At 40.4% G+C, this 17,389-nt stretch overlaps 1 protein-coding gene across 1 annotated transcript in view; it reads left to right on the forward strand.

Annotated features, from left to right (window-relative positions):
- LOC126259679 (structural maintenance of chromosomes protein 1A-like) overlaps positions 1-17,389 on the forward strand; it is a 214,612-nt gene that overhangs the window by 76,007 nt on the left and 121,216 nt on the right. The window contains exon 4 of the mRNA XM_049956637.1: positions 3,184-3,281. Coding sequence (XP_049812594.1) covers positions 3,184-3,281 — 98 coding nt within the window. The remainder of the gene's footprint in view (positions 1-3,183; positions 3,282-17,389) is intronic.

A 17,389-nucleotide genomic window follows, 5' to 3' on the forward strand; every position in this document is an offset into this window, starting at 1 on the left:
AGCGGGCAGTTCTCGTCTCACTGAGTGCGGAGAAGATTGGCCAGTCCAGCAGTGTGCCACCTTGACCATCTTCTCTTCCGCAACGATTGTGCTACGTTACTTCCGTCATGTAGGCTATCTACCAGCTGCTAACAACTGACTTGTGTAGTTGTATGGGTATTGAGTCAAAGGGAACTCTGATTATAGGAATTAGTTGCAGAAGGGATCCTTATTGTTTTGTTTTGTTTTGTTTTGAAGAGTGTGTTCTGTTGGTGGTCAGTTGTAGTTTCCTTGTTAAAAACAAGTTGACAAAACGAGTTGTTTCTTGCTCTGTAGATTTGGTAGTGGCAATGAGTTTGTTCGAATTCCTCCATTATCTCCAGCAACTGTGGCTTTGAAGACGACGGGGTGGCCGAGCGACAAAGACCTACGGCGAGGCATGGAGCGTCACATGTAAATGAGAAGACTGTTCATGGGCACGAATGACCGACAGACACATGTCCAAGGAGGGATCTTCAGCTTCAACATATCGGTTTGCAGGGCATCGTCAGGAGCATGGATCAGAATCATGTTGCGATCGAGGGTCGAACCATATGATTGCTTAAACCCTGGGTTGGCACAGGAGAACCGACAGTCCCAGAAGAGACCTTGAAGGCAAGCGATCCATTCCCTGTAAGACTGTGATGGAAGCTTCTAACAGCTGAAGAATGAGTGGCGGGCTGCCACGACTTGGACCTGGGCATCACAATACTTTGCTAAACTGGCGGTCAGCTGTTCTTAAGGGACGGCATGGGGTTCTACCTCTGGATACAACTGCTGCACTAAGCAATAAATCTCAGACGATCCGGCAGCTCAAGGACTTGAACCGACGGTGCATCTAAACCTGGAATACCTCGAGGCAATTCAGCAGCTTCTGACACCGACAAATATCTCCTAGCTCAAATCCGTCTTGGGTCAACTCACCTATTACTGGCGTTTCATCCTACATGCTGTGGCTCTGGTGGAGCATCTGCATTACCTGTTTCACAAGAATGTTCCCTGGACCTTGTCGCCGGAATGTGATCAGGCTTTCCAGCATCTCAAGTCTGCTCTTCTCGCTCCACCGTGCCTCGTCCCATATGATCCCACCAAGCTCCTTATTTTGGACGCCGATGCATCAGATTTTGGGCTGGGGGCTGTGTTGTCTCATATCGTTGACGGTGTTGAGTGCCCAGTTGCTTTCAGCTTGGAAACTGTATCACATGCACAGCGAAACTATGGCTACATTGAGAAGGAGGCCTTAGTCATCGTATTTGGATTCAAGAAGTTACACAATTTCAACTATGGCCACCGGTTCACACTCTACATTGACCATAAGCACTTGTCTCTGTGTTCGCCGCCACATCCGCCATTCCTATCTGGACCGCTCACTGTATGCAGTGCTGTGCGTTGTTCCTGACAGGGTACACCTATTGTTATTAATACGTAGTCTGTGTACTCAAACATTGTGGTCAAAATCATACTGTGGTTTTCAAAGGTTATGATGTTATCGACAGTGCAAAACGAACAGGCTGGAAGAGAAAGCTCCTCAAAAATTTCAGTTGCCGTTAATTTTTATGAAAGCATGAGTGTCACAGTTCAACAGGAGCATTTTATCACAAGGTGAAACGAACAGAACTAGGCTCGTACAACTACTTAGTGACAAAACAACAGCAAGGGGAATGAAAACAGTAGTTACTATAGGTGATGATGATTGCGCAGTGAGATGTTGGCTTGAGAAAGCTGCCATATACTCCACTGTCATGACAGTAAGGGAAGATATAAATTTGATTGTTTTATTCATTGCATTTGCAATACCACGGAGTAATGGAGACCTTATTAGGTGTGGTAGGGACAAGGTTCAGTCCAAATTGTTTTTGATAAACAAACTCCAACAAAGTCCTTTTGCTGAAACATTCCTTTCACTCCGTGCCTTTAGCAGATGACACCACATTCATCATTTACAATAAAAGCAAAGGAGAAATGGTGACACTGTTCAGCAATATTCCTACAGAAATGAAGACAGTATCAGACGTCTTGTTCTTGACACCAGCAGGTTCACACAAAGTGGTGAGGAGATGTTTCTAGGAATGTACCAAATGAAGAATATCATCAAGATCTGAAACGAGCTCCAATATACTGCAGTCCTGAAATCACACAACAAAGCTCAAACCAGAACTTGCTCCATTGTCATCAACCACAGGACAAGCACACCAACACTCTTTAAGATTTTATTTATATGTATATTAGTTTTATGACATTACTGTTTTTATACTTGTAATGCTTCTTACAACACTATTTGTTGTTACTTACAGAAGTTTGGTTATTTATTTCTACATACGGTAGTAGCTCAACAGCCTTGTAATCCATCGATTGCGGTGGAGCTGAGGGGAAAATGGATCGCAGTGGCCACCAAAGATCAAGTAGCACTGAAGCGATGTGGAACACCTTTTGTCAGTGTTCTACTGGATGTGTGTGATGAAATGGATTTCATGCTCTACGGTGTGCAGCATATGCTGTGGCGTTTGTGCAAATTGTGTGTTATTACTGGAGTTGTAATAAGATAATATCGATAATGGTTCAATTCTTAATTTTTGAAATGTATGCATTCAAGATAAAATGCTTGTTTATGGCAAGTAAGGTCTATTTCCCCATAATTCTTAGTTTAGTTGACATTAAACATTAATTTTATACCATTAAAGCACTATTTTATGTAATCTGTAATTTTTCCATTCCCTTTATTGTGCCAAGTATTAGTCTGGAAAAAAATTAATGAGACCTTGTTGTAGGAAATTTAATGCATTTTAATTTTTGGTGAAATATGTTTTTGCTAGGGACCATGAATTGCAAGTCATACAAGCAAAACATAAGAAAAGAGATGTTTATACAACCATGACTCCCAAGCTCAACCCACCCCCTCCCCGCCCACTCCCATCCGCCTGTCCCCAGTCACAAATTTTAGTATGTTATTTAAGTCACTCCCTCTGACCATTGTACATAAATTTGTGACTACACAAATTATTTCTCCTACTTTTTATTTGATGACTGGACTTTAATATTAATATCTTTTTTATATCAGTTTTACTTTTCATCCGTATAATCTTAGTGATCATGCAGAAAATTCTTAGGACATTTCTCAATACGTGTGTCAAGATTGCCTTTGTATATGTTTGTCATAATTTTTAGGATATACAAGGAGAAACTTACAAAGAAACTAGAACTGCAGGAAAAGCTGGAGTTCCTAAAGCAGCAAAAGAATTTTGAATTGTCCCAGAGTACTGCAGGTATGTGTGATTCATACTTTTGTTGTCTGATTAAATTGTGAACCATAACATTTTGATTTGGTTTTCTGGTACATTGAAGTTCTTGAGTTGTATCTTTACTGCAATAATAAACACTAAGCTTACATTAAGGACATGGTTCTCCATAGCTTCTATCTTTATTTTTAGCAGAACTGGTCTGCTGCAGACTCTGTCACTGGCTATACTGCATGTCTCAAAACACTTTCTGTCATATTTTACTAGCCCCATTCTGAATATTTTCCCACAGGAAATATGGAAATACCCCTTGTTATCTACTTTTTTCCTTGACTTCAGTCAATTAATGAGTTTATTTCCTATGGTTATGATTTTATAATCTTTTAAACACCCACTTAGGAACATTTATTCATCCTCGTAACCTCTTTTATGCTTAGATTTTGATTCTCATACATTCAGACATACTACTCATCTATCATTTCATATCCATACACATTACCTCACTGTGAACATAGTGTAATGCAGCTTGTTTGTATCAAATATTCCATCCCTAACACACTTTATACTTCTGCACTTGAGAGAAAGATGATGAGTGTGAATGTGCATATTTTTTATATGTCATTTGTGAAGCACACCAGTGAGTCTCATTATTATAACTAACAATTAGATCTGACATCTGCAGCATGTAGTTAGTGATGTATGTGTGGTGAAAGTGAGTATAGAAGCGAACTGACAGGCTGCTTATGGAATTTTGCATGCATTATTGTGAGTAATGAGAGTGATCTGAATTTCAAAAGTAATGATAATTGGCTTTTCCACTAAGGATGCAGTTATTATGAAATGGATAAGTTTGCAAAAGTGTGTTGTGACTTGTTCACTCACCTCCGCTATGAAAGTGTATTATAAGTGGACTAATCGCACAGTTGTGAGTAACAGTCATAGGAATTGCATAGCTTCAAATGCCGCTAACGCGCAGAGGGTTCATTGACAGTTCACGAAGATGAACTACAGTGGAACAAGTCACCATCTAAATAAATCACCATGCTAATGTTTCTCACATCAATTCTGTAAACTGTACTGCACTTAAGGGTCTCGGACAAAAAAATTTGTCTGGAATCACACTACTGATAAATCAGTAAAATAGATTTGAATTAGATTATTAGTATTGAGACTAGACTGTTGTTGATTGGCAACAGATAACAATCTCCTACAAATCATGTTTTCAGATCCACAAGAAAAATCATTATTAGCTTCTCTATCAGGAAACATCGAAGAATAAAGCAAACGGGGTAGAGACAGCATTAGAGTCTTGGGTCAGTAATTCAGAAAGTAAACTCCCTTTACCTATTTAGTTTTGAATCCATTCTCAGATATCATATGAGTCTGTACAGTCTTCTCCTACTCCTCGTCATCGTTGTCCTCCTCCTCCTCCTCTCTCTCTCTCTCTCTCTCTCTCTCTCTCTCTCTCTTCCCCCCCCCCTTCCTCCTTCCTTCTCTCTTCTTTGGGGGGGGGGGGGGAGATGATACCTTTCAGCAACATATCATACCTTGTTGTTCAGCTACAAGTGTCTTAAAATTACTGGAAGAGCAAGATGAAGACAAGAAAACACATTTGATTATCTCTGGGACCCCATGACCACCATGTTTGCTGTGTGAATCTCACTGTTTCCTGTATTTATAGTTATAGGAATAATCACAGATAAGATGACTCTAGATTTATGTGGGAACTTATCAGCACCTGATTCAGCCATCCACTGCAGTTGCAGATTTGTTTCAAACAGCAGATTCTCTGGATACCATCAGGTGTTCGTAATAAAGTGATTCAACAATATAGCTCAGCATTTTGCTTTGACAAGGCAATCTGTAAACTCCTGTTTGTAATGAATGACCACAAACTGTAGGTAATGTGAAAAGGTGATACCATGACGTTGGAGAACAGCATTGGATTAGAGTACCTGTTTTATCTTATAACTTGTTTGTATTAACAAACACAACCGCCCCCCTCCACACACACACACACACACACTCACACCCACCAATAATAATGCTTCTTACTTCTCATGATAATAGCTGATTCCATTGCAAACTTGCTATGTGCCAGTGACATGGACATAATTTATAGTAATTTTTGTTTCCTTTACTATTCTGACTTCTTTCCCATGGCTTTGTCTCTCTTTTGCAATTACATCCTATTGCTGCACACTTGTTACCATGTTCCTCTGGTGCTGTTAATTCCTGTATATATACACCAACAGAAAAAAAAATCGAAACACCAAAAAAATAATTAATGTAGAGTGATTTAATTGTAGTACACATTTGTCTAGGTAACATATTTAAGTGATTAACATTGCAAGATCACAGGTTAACGTAAGTGCAAGATAAGCCATTGCAAATGCGATATGCTAGTACATTAACAACTGGTGTAACTGCCAGAATAATGACCGTTAGCGTGTGTTTAAAGCAAACCTGATTTGCATTCTCATTCTTATGTGACTGGCATGAAATTTGAATAGACATCATCTTTCAGATGTAGAAACACACCTATAAACTTTTTATTTTTTATTTTATTTTTTATTTTGCACAACTCCTTCGTGCTTTGCTTTACCATGAGTGTATTATTTTTGTTATTTATATATATTTGATATCCTCCTTTTGAGGTTATGTTACGAATTTCTGTTGGTTTTGCTCTCAGTTGTGATTACTTTTTTCCACACTTTCTTCAGCCACACGAGAACACATTTTCATTTCCCCTGAAGACTCAGCTGCCAATGTGTCAGTCTTTCCTATATTCTGATTAAAATTACTTGTCAGCTAATACTCCTCATGTTGGAGCTGATTTCCTCCAATCCAAGTCCTCAGTGTCATGTCTGAACAATTTACCGTTGCCTAACTGCCACAACAAATAATCAGTTTACTTACAATGTCTTGTTCAATTTTGTTTCTTCACATTTTTAGATCCCAAACTATGGGTCTGGCCCTTTTATTTTGCATTTCATGGGATATGATAACTACACCAAAAACAACAAATTTGCATGGTGATGGTGATGGTGATGAAATACCCATGTTTCATACACAGCACTAGCCAATTGATAGTGTATCATTTAGCACAGAATGCAGTCCAGTGTCACATATTCAGTTATTATCATCACAGAGATCAGTCACCTGTAGATAAGTTTCATACAGAATTACATGAGGCAGACTTTTTGAAGGCAGTAAATCATCATTGTGACTGGATCTGTATAGGAATGAATATAGAACTGTAATAGTGTGTGCTGCTGTAGCATGTAAGATGCGTACTCCCTTATTCAAATACGAGGGCCGTTCAGAAAGTAACCTCCGGTTGATTTAAAAAAATACACCAAGTTAAATAAAAATATTTTAATATATACATCTTACAACTACGTCTTTGCACTATTTTTCTACATAGTCTCCATAGCGATTGAGGCACTTATCGTATCTCTTCACAAGCTTTGAAATTCCTTCTGCATAAAAATGACCCGCTTGTGCCTGGAGCCAGCCTGTGACCGCATCTTTGAGCTCTTCGTCGTCATCAAACCGCTGTGACCCGAGCCATTTCTTCAAATGCATGAAGAGGTGATAATCACTTGGCGCCAGGTCTGGGCTGTAAGGTGGATGGTTGATAACGTCCCACTTGAAGGACTCAAGAAGGGCCATTGTTCTGCGAGCAGAGTGAGGACGGGCGTTATCGTGCAAAAAAACGATACCGGAAGTCAGCATACCACGGCGTTTGTTCTGTATAGCCCGTCGTAACTTTTTTATTGTTTCACAGTACACGTCTTGATTAATGGTCGTACCACGTTCCATGAATTCAACCAACAACACCCCTTTGGCATCCCAAAACACCGTTGCCATCAGTTTTCTGCCAGAAAAATCTTGCGAGGCTTTTCTTGGTTTGGTAGGCGAATTTGAATGTGCCCACATCTTTGATTGTTCTTTTGTCTCAGGGTTCACGTACTTAATCCAGGTTTTGTCACCGGTCACGATTCTGTTTAACAATGGTTCTCCTTCGTCCTCATAACGTGACAGAAAGTCTAATGCAGAGGCCATTCTTTGAGTTTTGTGGTGGTCGGTAAGAATTTTGGGCACCCATCGTGCACAGAACTTACGGTAACCCAATCTTGCTGTCACTATCTCGTACAAGAGAGTCTTAGAAATCTGTGGAAAACCAGTAGACAACTCCGACATTGAGAAACGTCGATTTTCACGAACTTTTGCATCAACTGTCTGAACGAGTTCGTCAGTCACCAATGATGGTCTACCACTCCTCTCTTCATCATGAACGTTTTCTCGTCCACTTTTAAATAAACGTACCCATTCACGGACAACTCCTTCACTCATAACTCTTGGTCCATACACGGCACAAAGCTCACGATGAATAGCTGCTGCAGAATATCCTTTGGCTGTAAAAAACGTTATGACAGCACGCACTTCACATTTGGCGGGGTTTTCTATTGCAGCACACATTTCAAACTGCCACAAAAACTAAACTAGCGCAGGTACGACGTTCACTCGACCACGGCTTGATGCTGACTGACCTGTTGAGTGCGTGAACGCACAGATGGCGTCGCTACTCCCCCCACAACCCGCACTGTGACCAATCGGAGGTTACTTTCTGAACCGCCCTCGTATATTGTGGCCAACTTTCTCTGTAAAACAAGCCATGTTGATATAACGATAGTGATTGGACAAATGATTATGCTACACAACTTTAAGAGTGGGCATCTCACTTCCAACGAACATGCACATGAAGTCAAAAAACTAGACCGAGTGCCTACTGGTACATGCCCTATCAAAATCACCACACTTGCCATTAAAAATCTGCACACTCAGTTAGTTTATATCTATTAAGATATGAAAGTAATTGAAAGGAGACACTGACTTCATAGAACTGAAAGGTTTATTGTCTCTAGTACAAAGTACAGTACACATTCCTAACATTTCTACACCCAAGTTCTGACATTCACTCTTGTTTCTGCTTGTTACTTTTATGAAGTAACTATTGCTTTTATTATTCTTTGCTTATGACTCACTTCCAATACTGATGGGTTCTCAATCCTGTCCATGAACACTGCAACATTTAATGGATTTATCGACCTTCTCACAGCACGCGGCCATGTAGTTTCCAACCAAATCTGACATCCAGCCACAACCCCCGTCTCCTCATTGCCTTCCGTACTGACCGTAACGGTTAGTTCCAAACTGAGCTTCTGGATCACTGGGGGGAAGGGGCTCCCGGGGTGGGCTAGCCTTGGGATGGGGGCTCCCCTCAGGGGGGGGGGGGGTCTCCCCTGGTGGCAGTGTGCTGTGCTAAGCTGCTATGTGTAAGGTATAGATATTGATAGTCAAGAGAGTAATTATATCTCTAACCTTACAAGGATAGTGGATAATTTACAGTTTTTACAAGCAAAAGGTTGTGGATTTGAGTGTCAGCGGGTGATAATTCTTTCTTTTTTTTTTTTTTTTACTTTTTAGATCTTTTCCAAAATGACTGATTATTATTTTTATTCAATTAATTGAGTAGGTAGTTTAAAGAAGGGAACGAATCCAAACCCTCTGTTTGTGGGGAAATATAAAAACCGCGATTCTTTACATTAGTGTCCTATCTGAGTACCTTGGAAATATGAATTGGATTGTCCTTGAGGATGAATCATGATATTAAAAACTGAGAATTTGTTTCCTTCTTCAAACTGATCGTGAAATAGAGATTAAAATTTCTTATTACTACATCAGAAATTGTATTTTTACAAAACATTCCTAATACAACATATACAGGAAATATCTATACTACCCATTTTTAAAGCATTATTTATGAAATTTACTCTGAAAATCATTACTGGCCTCCCATTCACTGTCCTCTACATTAGCTGTTGTCCGTCCCATCAACACCTCCTGTTAGTCATACAGTGTTAATGTTCTTTTGGTTTGTGTTAACTTCTGTTTTTCAGATGCTTTTGTTTTTTGTTTATCCTCTGTGTGTGTTACTGTCTTCTGCCATTGAGTGTAAATTATTACATATTTAAATAAATTTTGTGCAAAGTGACTTGTAATAGAACTTCATTTACTGCACATGATTACAGGTTACAGGCCCAGGTACATAAGTCTGTTTCTCATTGTAGTGGCATAGTTTTTTGGTGTTATCATGAGCAACAGCAAATTTGACTTTACTGGTGTACTGTTGGCATGGCGCAATGGAACAGTCTGCAGATCAGTGTTTGAAGTTTTCTGGAGGGGGCAATTGAGTAGTGTGGAAATTCCAAATGGATGTGATATTCAGAGGAAAAGGCTCCTTAGATATTGTCATTGGCATACTTGTTAACCATCCAAAAAAGAAAGAAGCTGAGGGAAAAACATGGCTGGAAATGGATGCCAAATCACAGGAATTTACTGTAATACAGGTGGAGGTAGCATCACTCACTCATCTACTTTTGTGTATGTTGTCAGATGGCATGTGGACTAAACTGAAGACTTGTGTATGAGAAAGAGTCTGCGGTGATCAGTCATCAAGTACAGCAAAAGTTTTTCTCACATCATTTCGATGATTACTCGGTCGTTACAATTATGTTGAAAATAGAAGAAATCAACCCTAAAGAAGGAAACCCATCCGCTCTGTGAAACAAACACTTGGCAAGTTAACTTCAAGATTGCTTTTTTGTGCAGTGATTTTTATGCCTGAACTAAAATTCAATCTGTTTTTGGTAGGAACTGTGTTGGACAAAGGTATGTGTTGTGTCAAACAAAGAACAATGAATTGTTGAACTGTAAACCTTGTCATTGGTTACTCTGACTTGTGGAGACAAAATGACTCTGTGGTTGACAGTAATAACACTAGTGTCACTTGGGAAGAGGGTTTGGCAGGTAAGCAACATCACTTGCCTTTCCCCGTCAGATGGGGATGCATTCACTTGGAGGAGTGAGACTTTTTTGCTACTGAAGTATGACTATGCAGGTTATCACAAAATAATTCTTTATGTAACAGAAGGTTGAAGTTAAAGGCTTGATCAAAACCTTTGTTGCAAAAGCGGAGAGAGAAGCTACTGTGAAAAGTGAAGTTCTAAAGCATGATAAAGGACTGAAGTTTATGAATACTGACTTAGGTACATTTTTGAGTGAAAATGACGTAAGCTATCAAATAAGGACCATGTACGCATCACAGCAAAATGGAAGAGGTGAGAGGGAAATGTGCATCTTGGTTGAGGCTGCTCATTCAGTGATTTCAGGAATGCTAAACATTTCTGGGCTGAAGCACTTAACATGACAGCTTATGTACTAGATCAAACAAGTCCAAGTGCTGTCAGAAGTAAAACTCATTTGGAGCTTTTTATGGCAGAGAATTGCCCTTAGAAGATTTGAAAATATTTAGGTTTCATCTGTCTGTCCTTGTACCCAAAGAAAATAGATTGAAACTAGACTCCAAAAACAAGGTAGATCTATTTATGGGTTATGATAATGATGTGAGGGGGTACAGAATATTTAAACCCTCCATAAAGAAAATTGAGGTGCATCAAGATGCAGTTTTCTTGACACCAGCAGTATCTCAAAGTGAGAAAAAACCTGATGTTCCTGCAATAGAATCAGATACAATTTATTGTGATGATAGGTTTTGTTGTCGTGAAGAGGACATAGATATAACTTCAGAATCAGAGGAGCAGAAAGAAGAAATGAGGACTGAGGTTCTGGAAGAGAATACAAGCCAGCTTAGAGAAGAACAAGACATCAGTGAAGATAGAGAAGTTTCTTTTGAGCATGCAGAAGAAACTGTAGATGATGAACCTTCTGACCCAAGAACACTGTAATTTATTGCTTGAACAGTACAGACATGCAAAAAAGAAGATACAGTACAATAAGCAACGCACAAGTGGCCGGCGAAGCCTGGCGCACTGGCCTATATATTCACTAGTTCAAAGAGGGTGTGCAGCCGGCAGACTGTGAACCCAACTACTGCCATATTAGCAGGCTAGTTGAGTGACCTGTAGCAGCTGTATCAAGCTCAAACTTCACGCGCAGACTATGAAGCAATGCAAACATGGTCTTGGTTGTTGCATCACTCCTCCTCCGTAGCAACAAAGTGAGCACTGTGCTCATGCCCATTTATTCTGTGGTCTATGTAGGTTGTTCAGTCATGTGATGCACTGTCACCGGTGTGTAGGGTTGGAAGTGACATGAGCATGGAAAGGTGCAGCGTCTGCCACCTGCGAGAAGCCATATGGAGTCCAATCCCAGGGAAGGCAGTTGTAGCGAAGGTGATGGGATAGGTGGTGCCAGCTATGAGGGGAACAGCCACGGCGGAGGTGGGCACCCACAGCAGAGGAGACAGTTGCAAAAACATTGGCAGTGGCGGCAGAGAAGACGAGGGCACCAGTCTCGACATAGGAGACGGCCGGGCAGACGGAGGACATGGGGGCAGTGAAGGTGCAGCTGGCCACATGGGGTCATAGCCGGTCCATGTGTCGCTACACCACCCTCAGCCATGCCAACAATACAGAGATGTCAGTGTTGGGTACTCACGATTAGTGCCAGCACCTGTTTTGGCTGGCAGCCCAATGTGTGAGCCACAACTGCTGTGTCAGACTGGAAGTGTTGCAGCAATGGTGCCAGCAGACAGCCAGGCGTTGGCTGAAGCAGATTTAGCAGTATCTGGAGCTGACGATGGTGCAACAACTCTGCCAGGCTCTTTTATCTCCATCAGGGGTAAACCTGTAAGAACTGAGGAACTGTTGAGATCTACTTCAGGTGACATATCCAAAACATATTTTTTCATCTGAGTCTTGAATGTTCAGACTAGTCGTTCTGATCCCCCATTTGATTTAGGTTGGAAAGGAGGAGCCGTGACATGGTGAATGCCGCTTTTTTCTAGAGAAATCTTCAAACTTGTTGACATATGAACTGGGGGCAATTGTCGGTAACAAATGTTTATAGAAGAGATGACAAACCACATATGGAAACTTAGAATAAGCATAATTTTAACAAGATCCCACAAGATCTACATGAATTCATTCCTGAGACTGCTGTGAATTCGACCTCAATGATAAAGAAGCACGGGGAGCCTCCTGATGGCTGCAACAACTTGCGCTGTTTCCCCATCAGTGCCTGGCCAAAAAACATGTCAGTGTGCTAACGCTTTTGTATGTCTCACACCTCAGTGGTCCACATGTAAACACATAATCACACACCAAAGGGTGAATTGGATGACAAACTGGGAATGGTGTCCTCTGTAGCTAACAACAGTACTCCATCTAAAATAGAAAGACAATTTTGTAATGCAAAATAATTTATCAAAGGATCAGGAGCACATCCTGGAGGTTTGTCTGGCCAACCGTATTGCACAAGAGAAACAGCTTTGTTTAAAACAGGATCCACGACTACTGTGGCTGTAGTTTTAGCACTAGTATCAGGAAAACCATCAACAGCATTTTGAGCTTCCATTTCTAACTAAAAACAAAGTATTTTTTCCTTTTATCAAAATCTGGATCCAGATCAATCAGCAAATGCGATATGGCATCAGCATTTGCATGTTGCGCTGTTGGTTGAAAATGTATCTCATAATTGCATCATGAGTGGAAAAGAGCCCACCGCCGTAAGGGATGTACAGCTTCGGCCGGCAAGGACGCTGAAGGGTTAAAAAGAGATACCAGTGGTTTGTGGTCTGTGGACAGGAGAAATTTAGACCTGTATAGAAAAACACGAAATTTTTTTAGAGTATATACAATCACTAGAGCCTCTTTCTCTGTCTGATAATAATGTTGCACTGAATTGAAATATTTAGAGGCTTATGCAGTATGGTAGTCTGAACCATCTTCGTACTTACAAGTAAGGATAGCATCAAGGCGAAACTGAGATGTGTCTGTAACTAACACTAGGTACTGGCTCAGCTGAAAGTGACCAAACAAGGGACTAACTGCAGCTTGGATTTCAACAACTGGAATGGCTGCTCACAAGCTGGAGACCAGTGGAAAGGAATATGTTGACATAACAATGCATGGAGTGGTTGTGCTGCATTATGAATTTGTGGTAGTATGCAGTTTTGCCCAATAATGCCTGTAATTCCTTGATAGATGTGGGGTGTGGCAATGTGGCAATAGCATCAATATTCCAGCACACAACACATCAAAACCCAAATATATTATAGATGGTTGAACAACAACAAATTGCACTTTAGCCCTACAGACTGTAAAACAGGAAATAGAGCTCGAATGTTCTGCAAATGTTCCACTGTAGAGGCACCAGACCCTACAATGTCATCCAAATAGTTGATGCAGTGTGGAACTGATGTAATAAGTTGCTCTAAATAACATTGGAAAATAGCTGTGTGCTTGCCACACCAAAAAGCAAATGCTGTTATTGATAAAGCCCAAATGGGGTATTGATAACTAGCAGGCATTTAGGTTCCTTGTTGAGTGGCTGCTGTAAATATGCCTCTGCCAAGTCAGACTTTAAAAAATAATGCCTCTGTGACACTGGAGTCAAAGAGGGAGAACCCAAGTCCACGTAAGTGTGAGAAATCACCAAAGTTGCTGCTGCATTTGTGTCCATCTGCATCTCAGTGACTTGTTCAACACACGCCCTTCAGTGTATGACATGCTTTAAGACACCATCACTACTGGCATACTGTTCAAATCCATATTTGTTTCATCCTCACTCAGGTTTGGAGAGGAGTTATATACAGATGCAATGTGCCCTTTCTTATGGCACCTATTACACATTGGCCAGCATTTGGGGCATGCTGTCCATTCATTTTGAATGAAGCTGTATGGGCATGCAGGCAGCTGAGCATGAGGCTACTGCTATTGTGATGGAAATTGTTGCTGCCAGAAATGCTGATTGCCTATATGCTGCAATATCATCTACATTCTCTTGCGAACTGACTGAAGGCTGAGAGGGTCTGTTCAGTCGCGACTGGTAAATGATGCAGACCTAGTAATAAAGTTGAGAGGAACTGATTTCTAAAAATTCAGACCAGGCTTGTATCTGACCACCTGCAGCCCAGGAAACTTCAGATCACTGAGCAACATTCAATACTTCCCTAAGAACAGGATTTTCACACTGTAGAGCTTGCTGCTATCTTCCCTATCTGAAGCAAAATGTGTGATTGCATCACGAACCATTTCATTTGCATATGATTCCTGATGAACTTTTTTCACATAATTACAATGACAAGTTTATGTTGTTCTGCTAATCATGCCCTGTATGACTGTTTTCGAAGCTTTTGGCAGTGATAAAACTTTACATGAGCAGCAATAATGTGAGTACGTTTACTGTGATTTGTAGAAGGTAACTCACACATACGATCAAAAGAAAGACTTGAAGGTTCTTGTAAGTGGGTGAGCTGCCACAACAACTGATACATGTGGGGTGAAATTCATGACAAAAATGGGCCTCTCACAGGTTTGTGTCTATTCCCCCAAATGCCTGGAAATGTTTGCTGCAGATGTTTTTTGTAAGAGTCCCATTCTTCTGTGGCGTTGTCATCCCCAGGGAATGGCAGTGATTATATTGTCGGAAGGCCCGAAGGTTGTGCCAGTGCAGTTGTTTTGGGGTATAGTGTTTTATAGGTGTCTAAGAAACAATCCGAAGTGTCTCTGTCATCAACAGAACCAGAATTTGTAGCTTTAACCATGGCAATTAGTGAGCCTGTTGGCTCAGTAATTTGTGTTATAGTCTTTCTGGCAATCAAAAAGCTGTTATACTTTATGATGACAGTATGCCAGTAATAAGTCTTTGTAAGAACCCCCAGTTCCATTATGAACTAAAGCATATAGATGTCAAAATTTTGTTTGGGAAGGAGAAAATTTTTGGTAAAAATTTCTGTTAAACACATTAGCACAAATGAGAAACAAGCTGACTCACTATGTAAAATAAAATTTGAAAAATTTAGAGCTATGTTAGGACTTATGTAAAGCTTGGTTGTTAACATCGAGGAAAGGTGTTGGTGGTACATTGTTAATGTTCTTTTAGTTTGTGTTAACTTCCATTTTTTAGGTGCTTTTGTTTTTTTGTTTATTGTCTGTGTATGTAATTGTCATCCACCATAGAGTGTAAATTTTTCCATTGTATACCAGTCCTGTTGCAATGTGAGGCACTGCTGTTTTGTTACTTTGCAGCAAATGTTTTTCACGAAATCATCAATGAACTAAGATAGTTAAGTTGCTTTCAGGTAAGAAGTAATGGAGGATTTGAGTAAACTTGAATCTCGTCTTCCTTGAGGTAGATCAAATCATTCTATTGTTGTGGCATCTAGCAGTCTGGTTTTCCTTTTCACGGTCACAAAATTGTGATGGCATTGAAGAAAGAAGGGCGCAGAAATGGAAAGCACTGATAAATATTTGTAAATCAGTTGGTAGCAGCCAATGCAAGGAGAAAGCACACTAATGTGTCGTTGCAGTGTTGTCCTCAGTGGGCATCACTGAGAAGGTGAAGTTCTTTAATCTCAGGCTCCATGTTGTTTTATTTACTACTACAGTATGCTAGATACTTTGTCATGTCCACATTTACCTTCTACTTCTTGAGAAACATAGAAATCGCCAAAATCAGTTTTCACATTGTGTATGCAGAATACGTAACACAAGACTTTCTTCAGATAAAACTTTTCCTGAAGAGGCAAGTTTCGTAAACAGGGTGTATACACCTTGGGACAACAGCGAAATCTGGGGAAAATATGGAATATTTTCATCCAGGAAAAACCCACAATTTTTTAGAATTCAGGAATTTTCCTTTGTTGTGGCTTTCAATTAATTTTTTGTTATTTTGGCTGGTGGTAAGAACTGATACTTAATAAAGAATTTTGCTTGAGCCCGCTACTGCAAAACAATACTGCAGCAATAAAGTGTAAAAGAGAGACTAACGCCAAAATAACCAAAGTTTCTTCAGATAGAACATTTCCTGAAGAGAGAAGTTTCATAAACAGGGAGTATATATACACCCTTGGACAATTGGGGAAAATGTGAGATTTTTTCATCTAGGGAAAACCCAGGAATGTTTCAGAATTCTAGGAATTTTTAGAATTCCAGGATTTTTTTATAATTCTGGGAATTTTTCATAGTTTTTGTTTCAGTTAAATATTTACAATTTTGACTGGTAAGAACTGATGCCCTAACAAAGAATTTTGGTTTAGCCCACTACTGCAGAATAATTCTGCAGTAGTGAAACAAAAATGAGAGAATAATACCAAAATAAAATTTTAATTGCAAAGAAAGTGTGTTATTAACAGCAACAAAACACACTGCATACATAAGTGTGTCAAAGGCCCTAGGATGAAGACCATGCAATACTTCGTAACAACAAATTAAATCATAGAAAGGTGAACAAAGTATGAGTGTTGAAATTTGTAGGTGGTGCTAATGCAGGGGAGATGGCATTTCATTGTGAACTGCTTGGAGATGATGAGTTGCGGGTACGGATACTGATATGGTTTCTGCTTGATTGACCAGCTCTCCATAGTGGACAAACGGAAGGGCTACCAATAGCACAGTGGAGGGTGAAACAAAGGATGAGGATTGAGAGGTGGCATTTAAGTTGTAGAGAAGGAGAAAATGTTGGTGTGGTTGTGAGAGGAGTGGTGACAGAAGGGATCTATGGTGCTGTGAGGTGGGAGGGGCTGCTCAAAGTTGGGATCGAATGCACAAAAGGAGGGTGTCTACTTGGGAAAGGAGGAAGTTGGAGTGGGTTTGGGAGTATGTAGCATTGGCAGTTAAATGAAATAGTGAACGAGCTGCCCAGGTGACCATATAGAGGATACATGAATGCTCAAATGGGTGCATGTTTTGAAGGACAGTGGTGATGAAGTGAATGATGTCTTCAGCAATGGGAATAGGACATTGGGAGTTGTTTGAGTGGAGTGTATGTCAGTAGGGTGGAGTGGGATGGTCAGTTTTGGTTGGAGAGCATTTGGCTGTACACTTATAGGAGTAATTGAGATGGGATTGGTTGCAAATGTTGCAGGTTGGTGGCAACTGGAGGTTGGGACAGTGTTGGTACAGGTGGATCGCTTTGCAGTGGGAGGCAGGTAGGAGGATGTTTGCAGTACGAAGTTAAACAATCATTGTAGATGAGGCATCTGTGGCAATGGTAGGCTCAGGCTTGGGAGCAGGAAGGCTGTACTTTGTGTTTGTGGTAATAGA

This window comes from Schistocerca nitens, chromosome 5, assembly GCF_023898315.1.
Source record: "Schistocerca nitens isolate TAMUIC-IGC-003100 chromosome 5, iqSchNite1.1, whole genome shotgun sequence".
Classification (NCBI taxonomy): Eukaryota; Metazoa; Arthropoda; class Insecta; order Orthoptera; family Acrididae; genus Schistocerca; species Schistocerca nitens.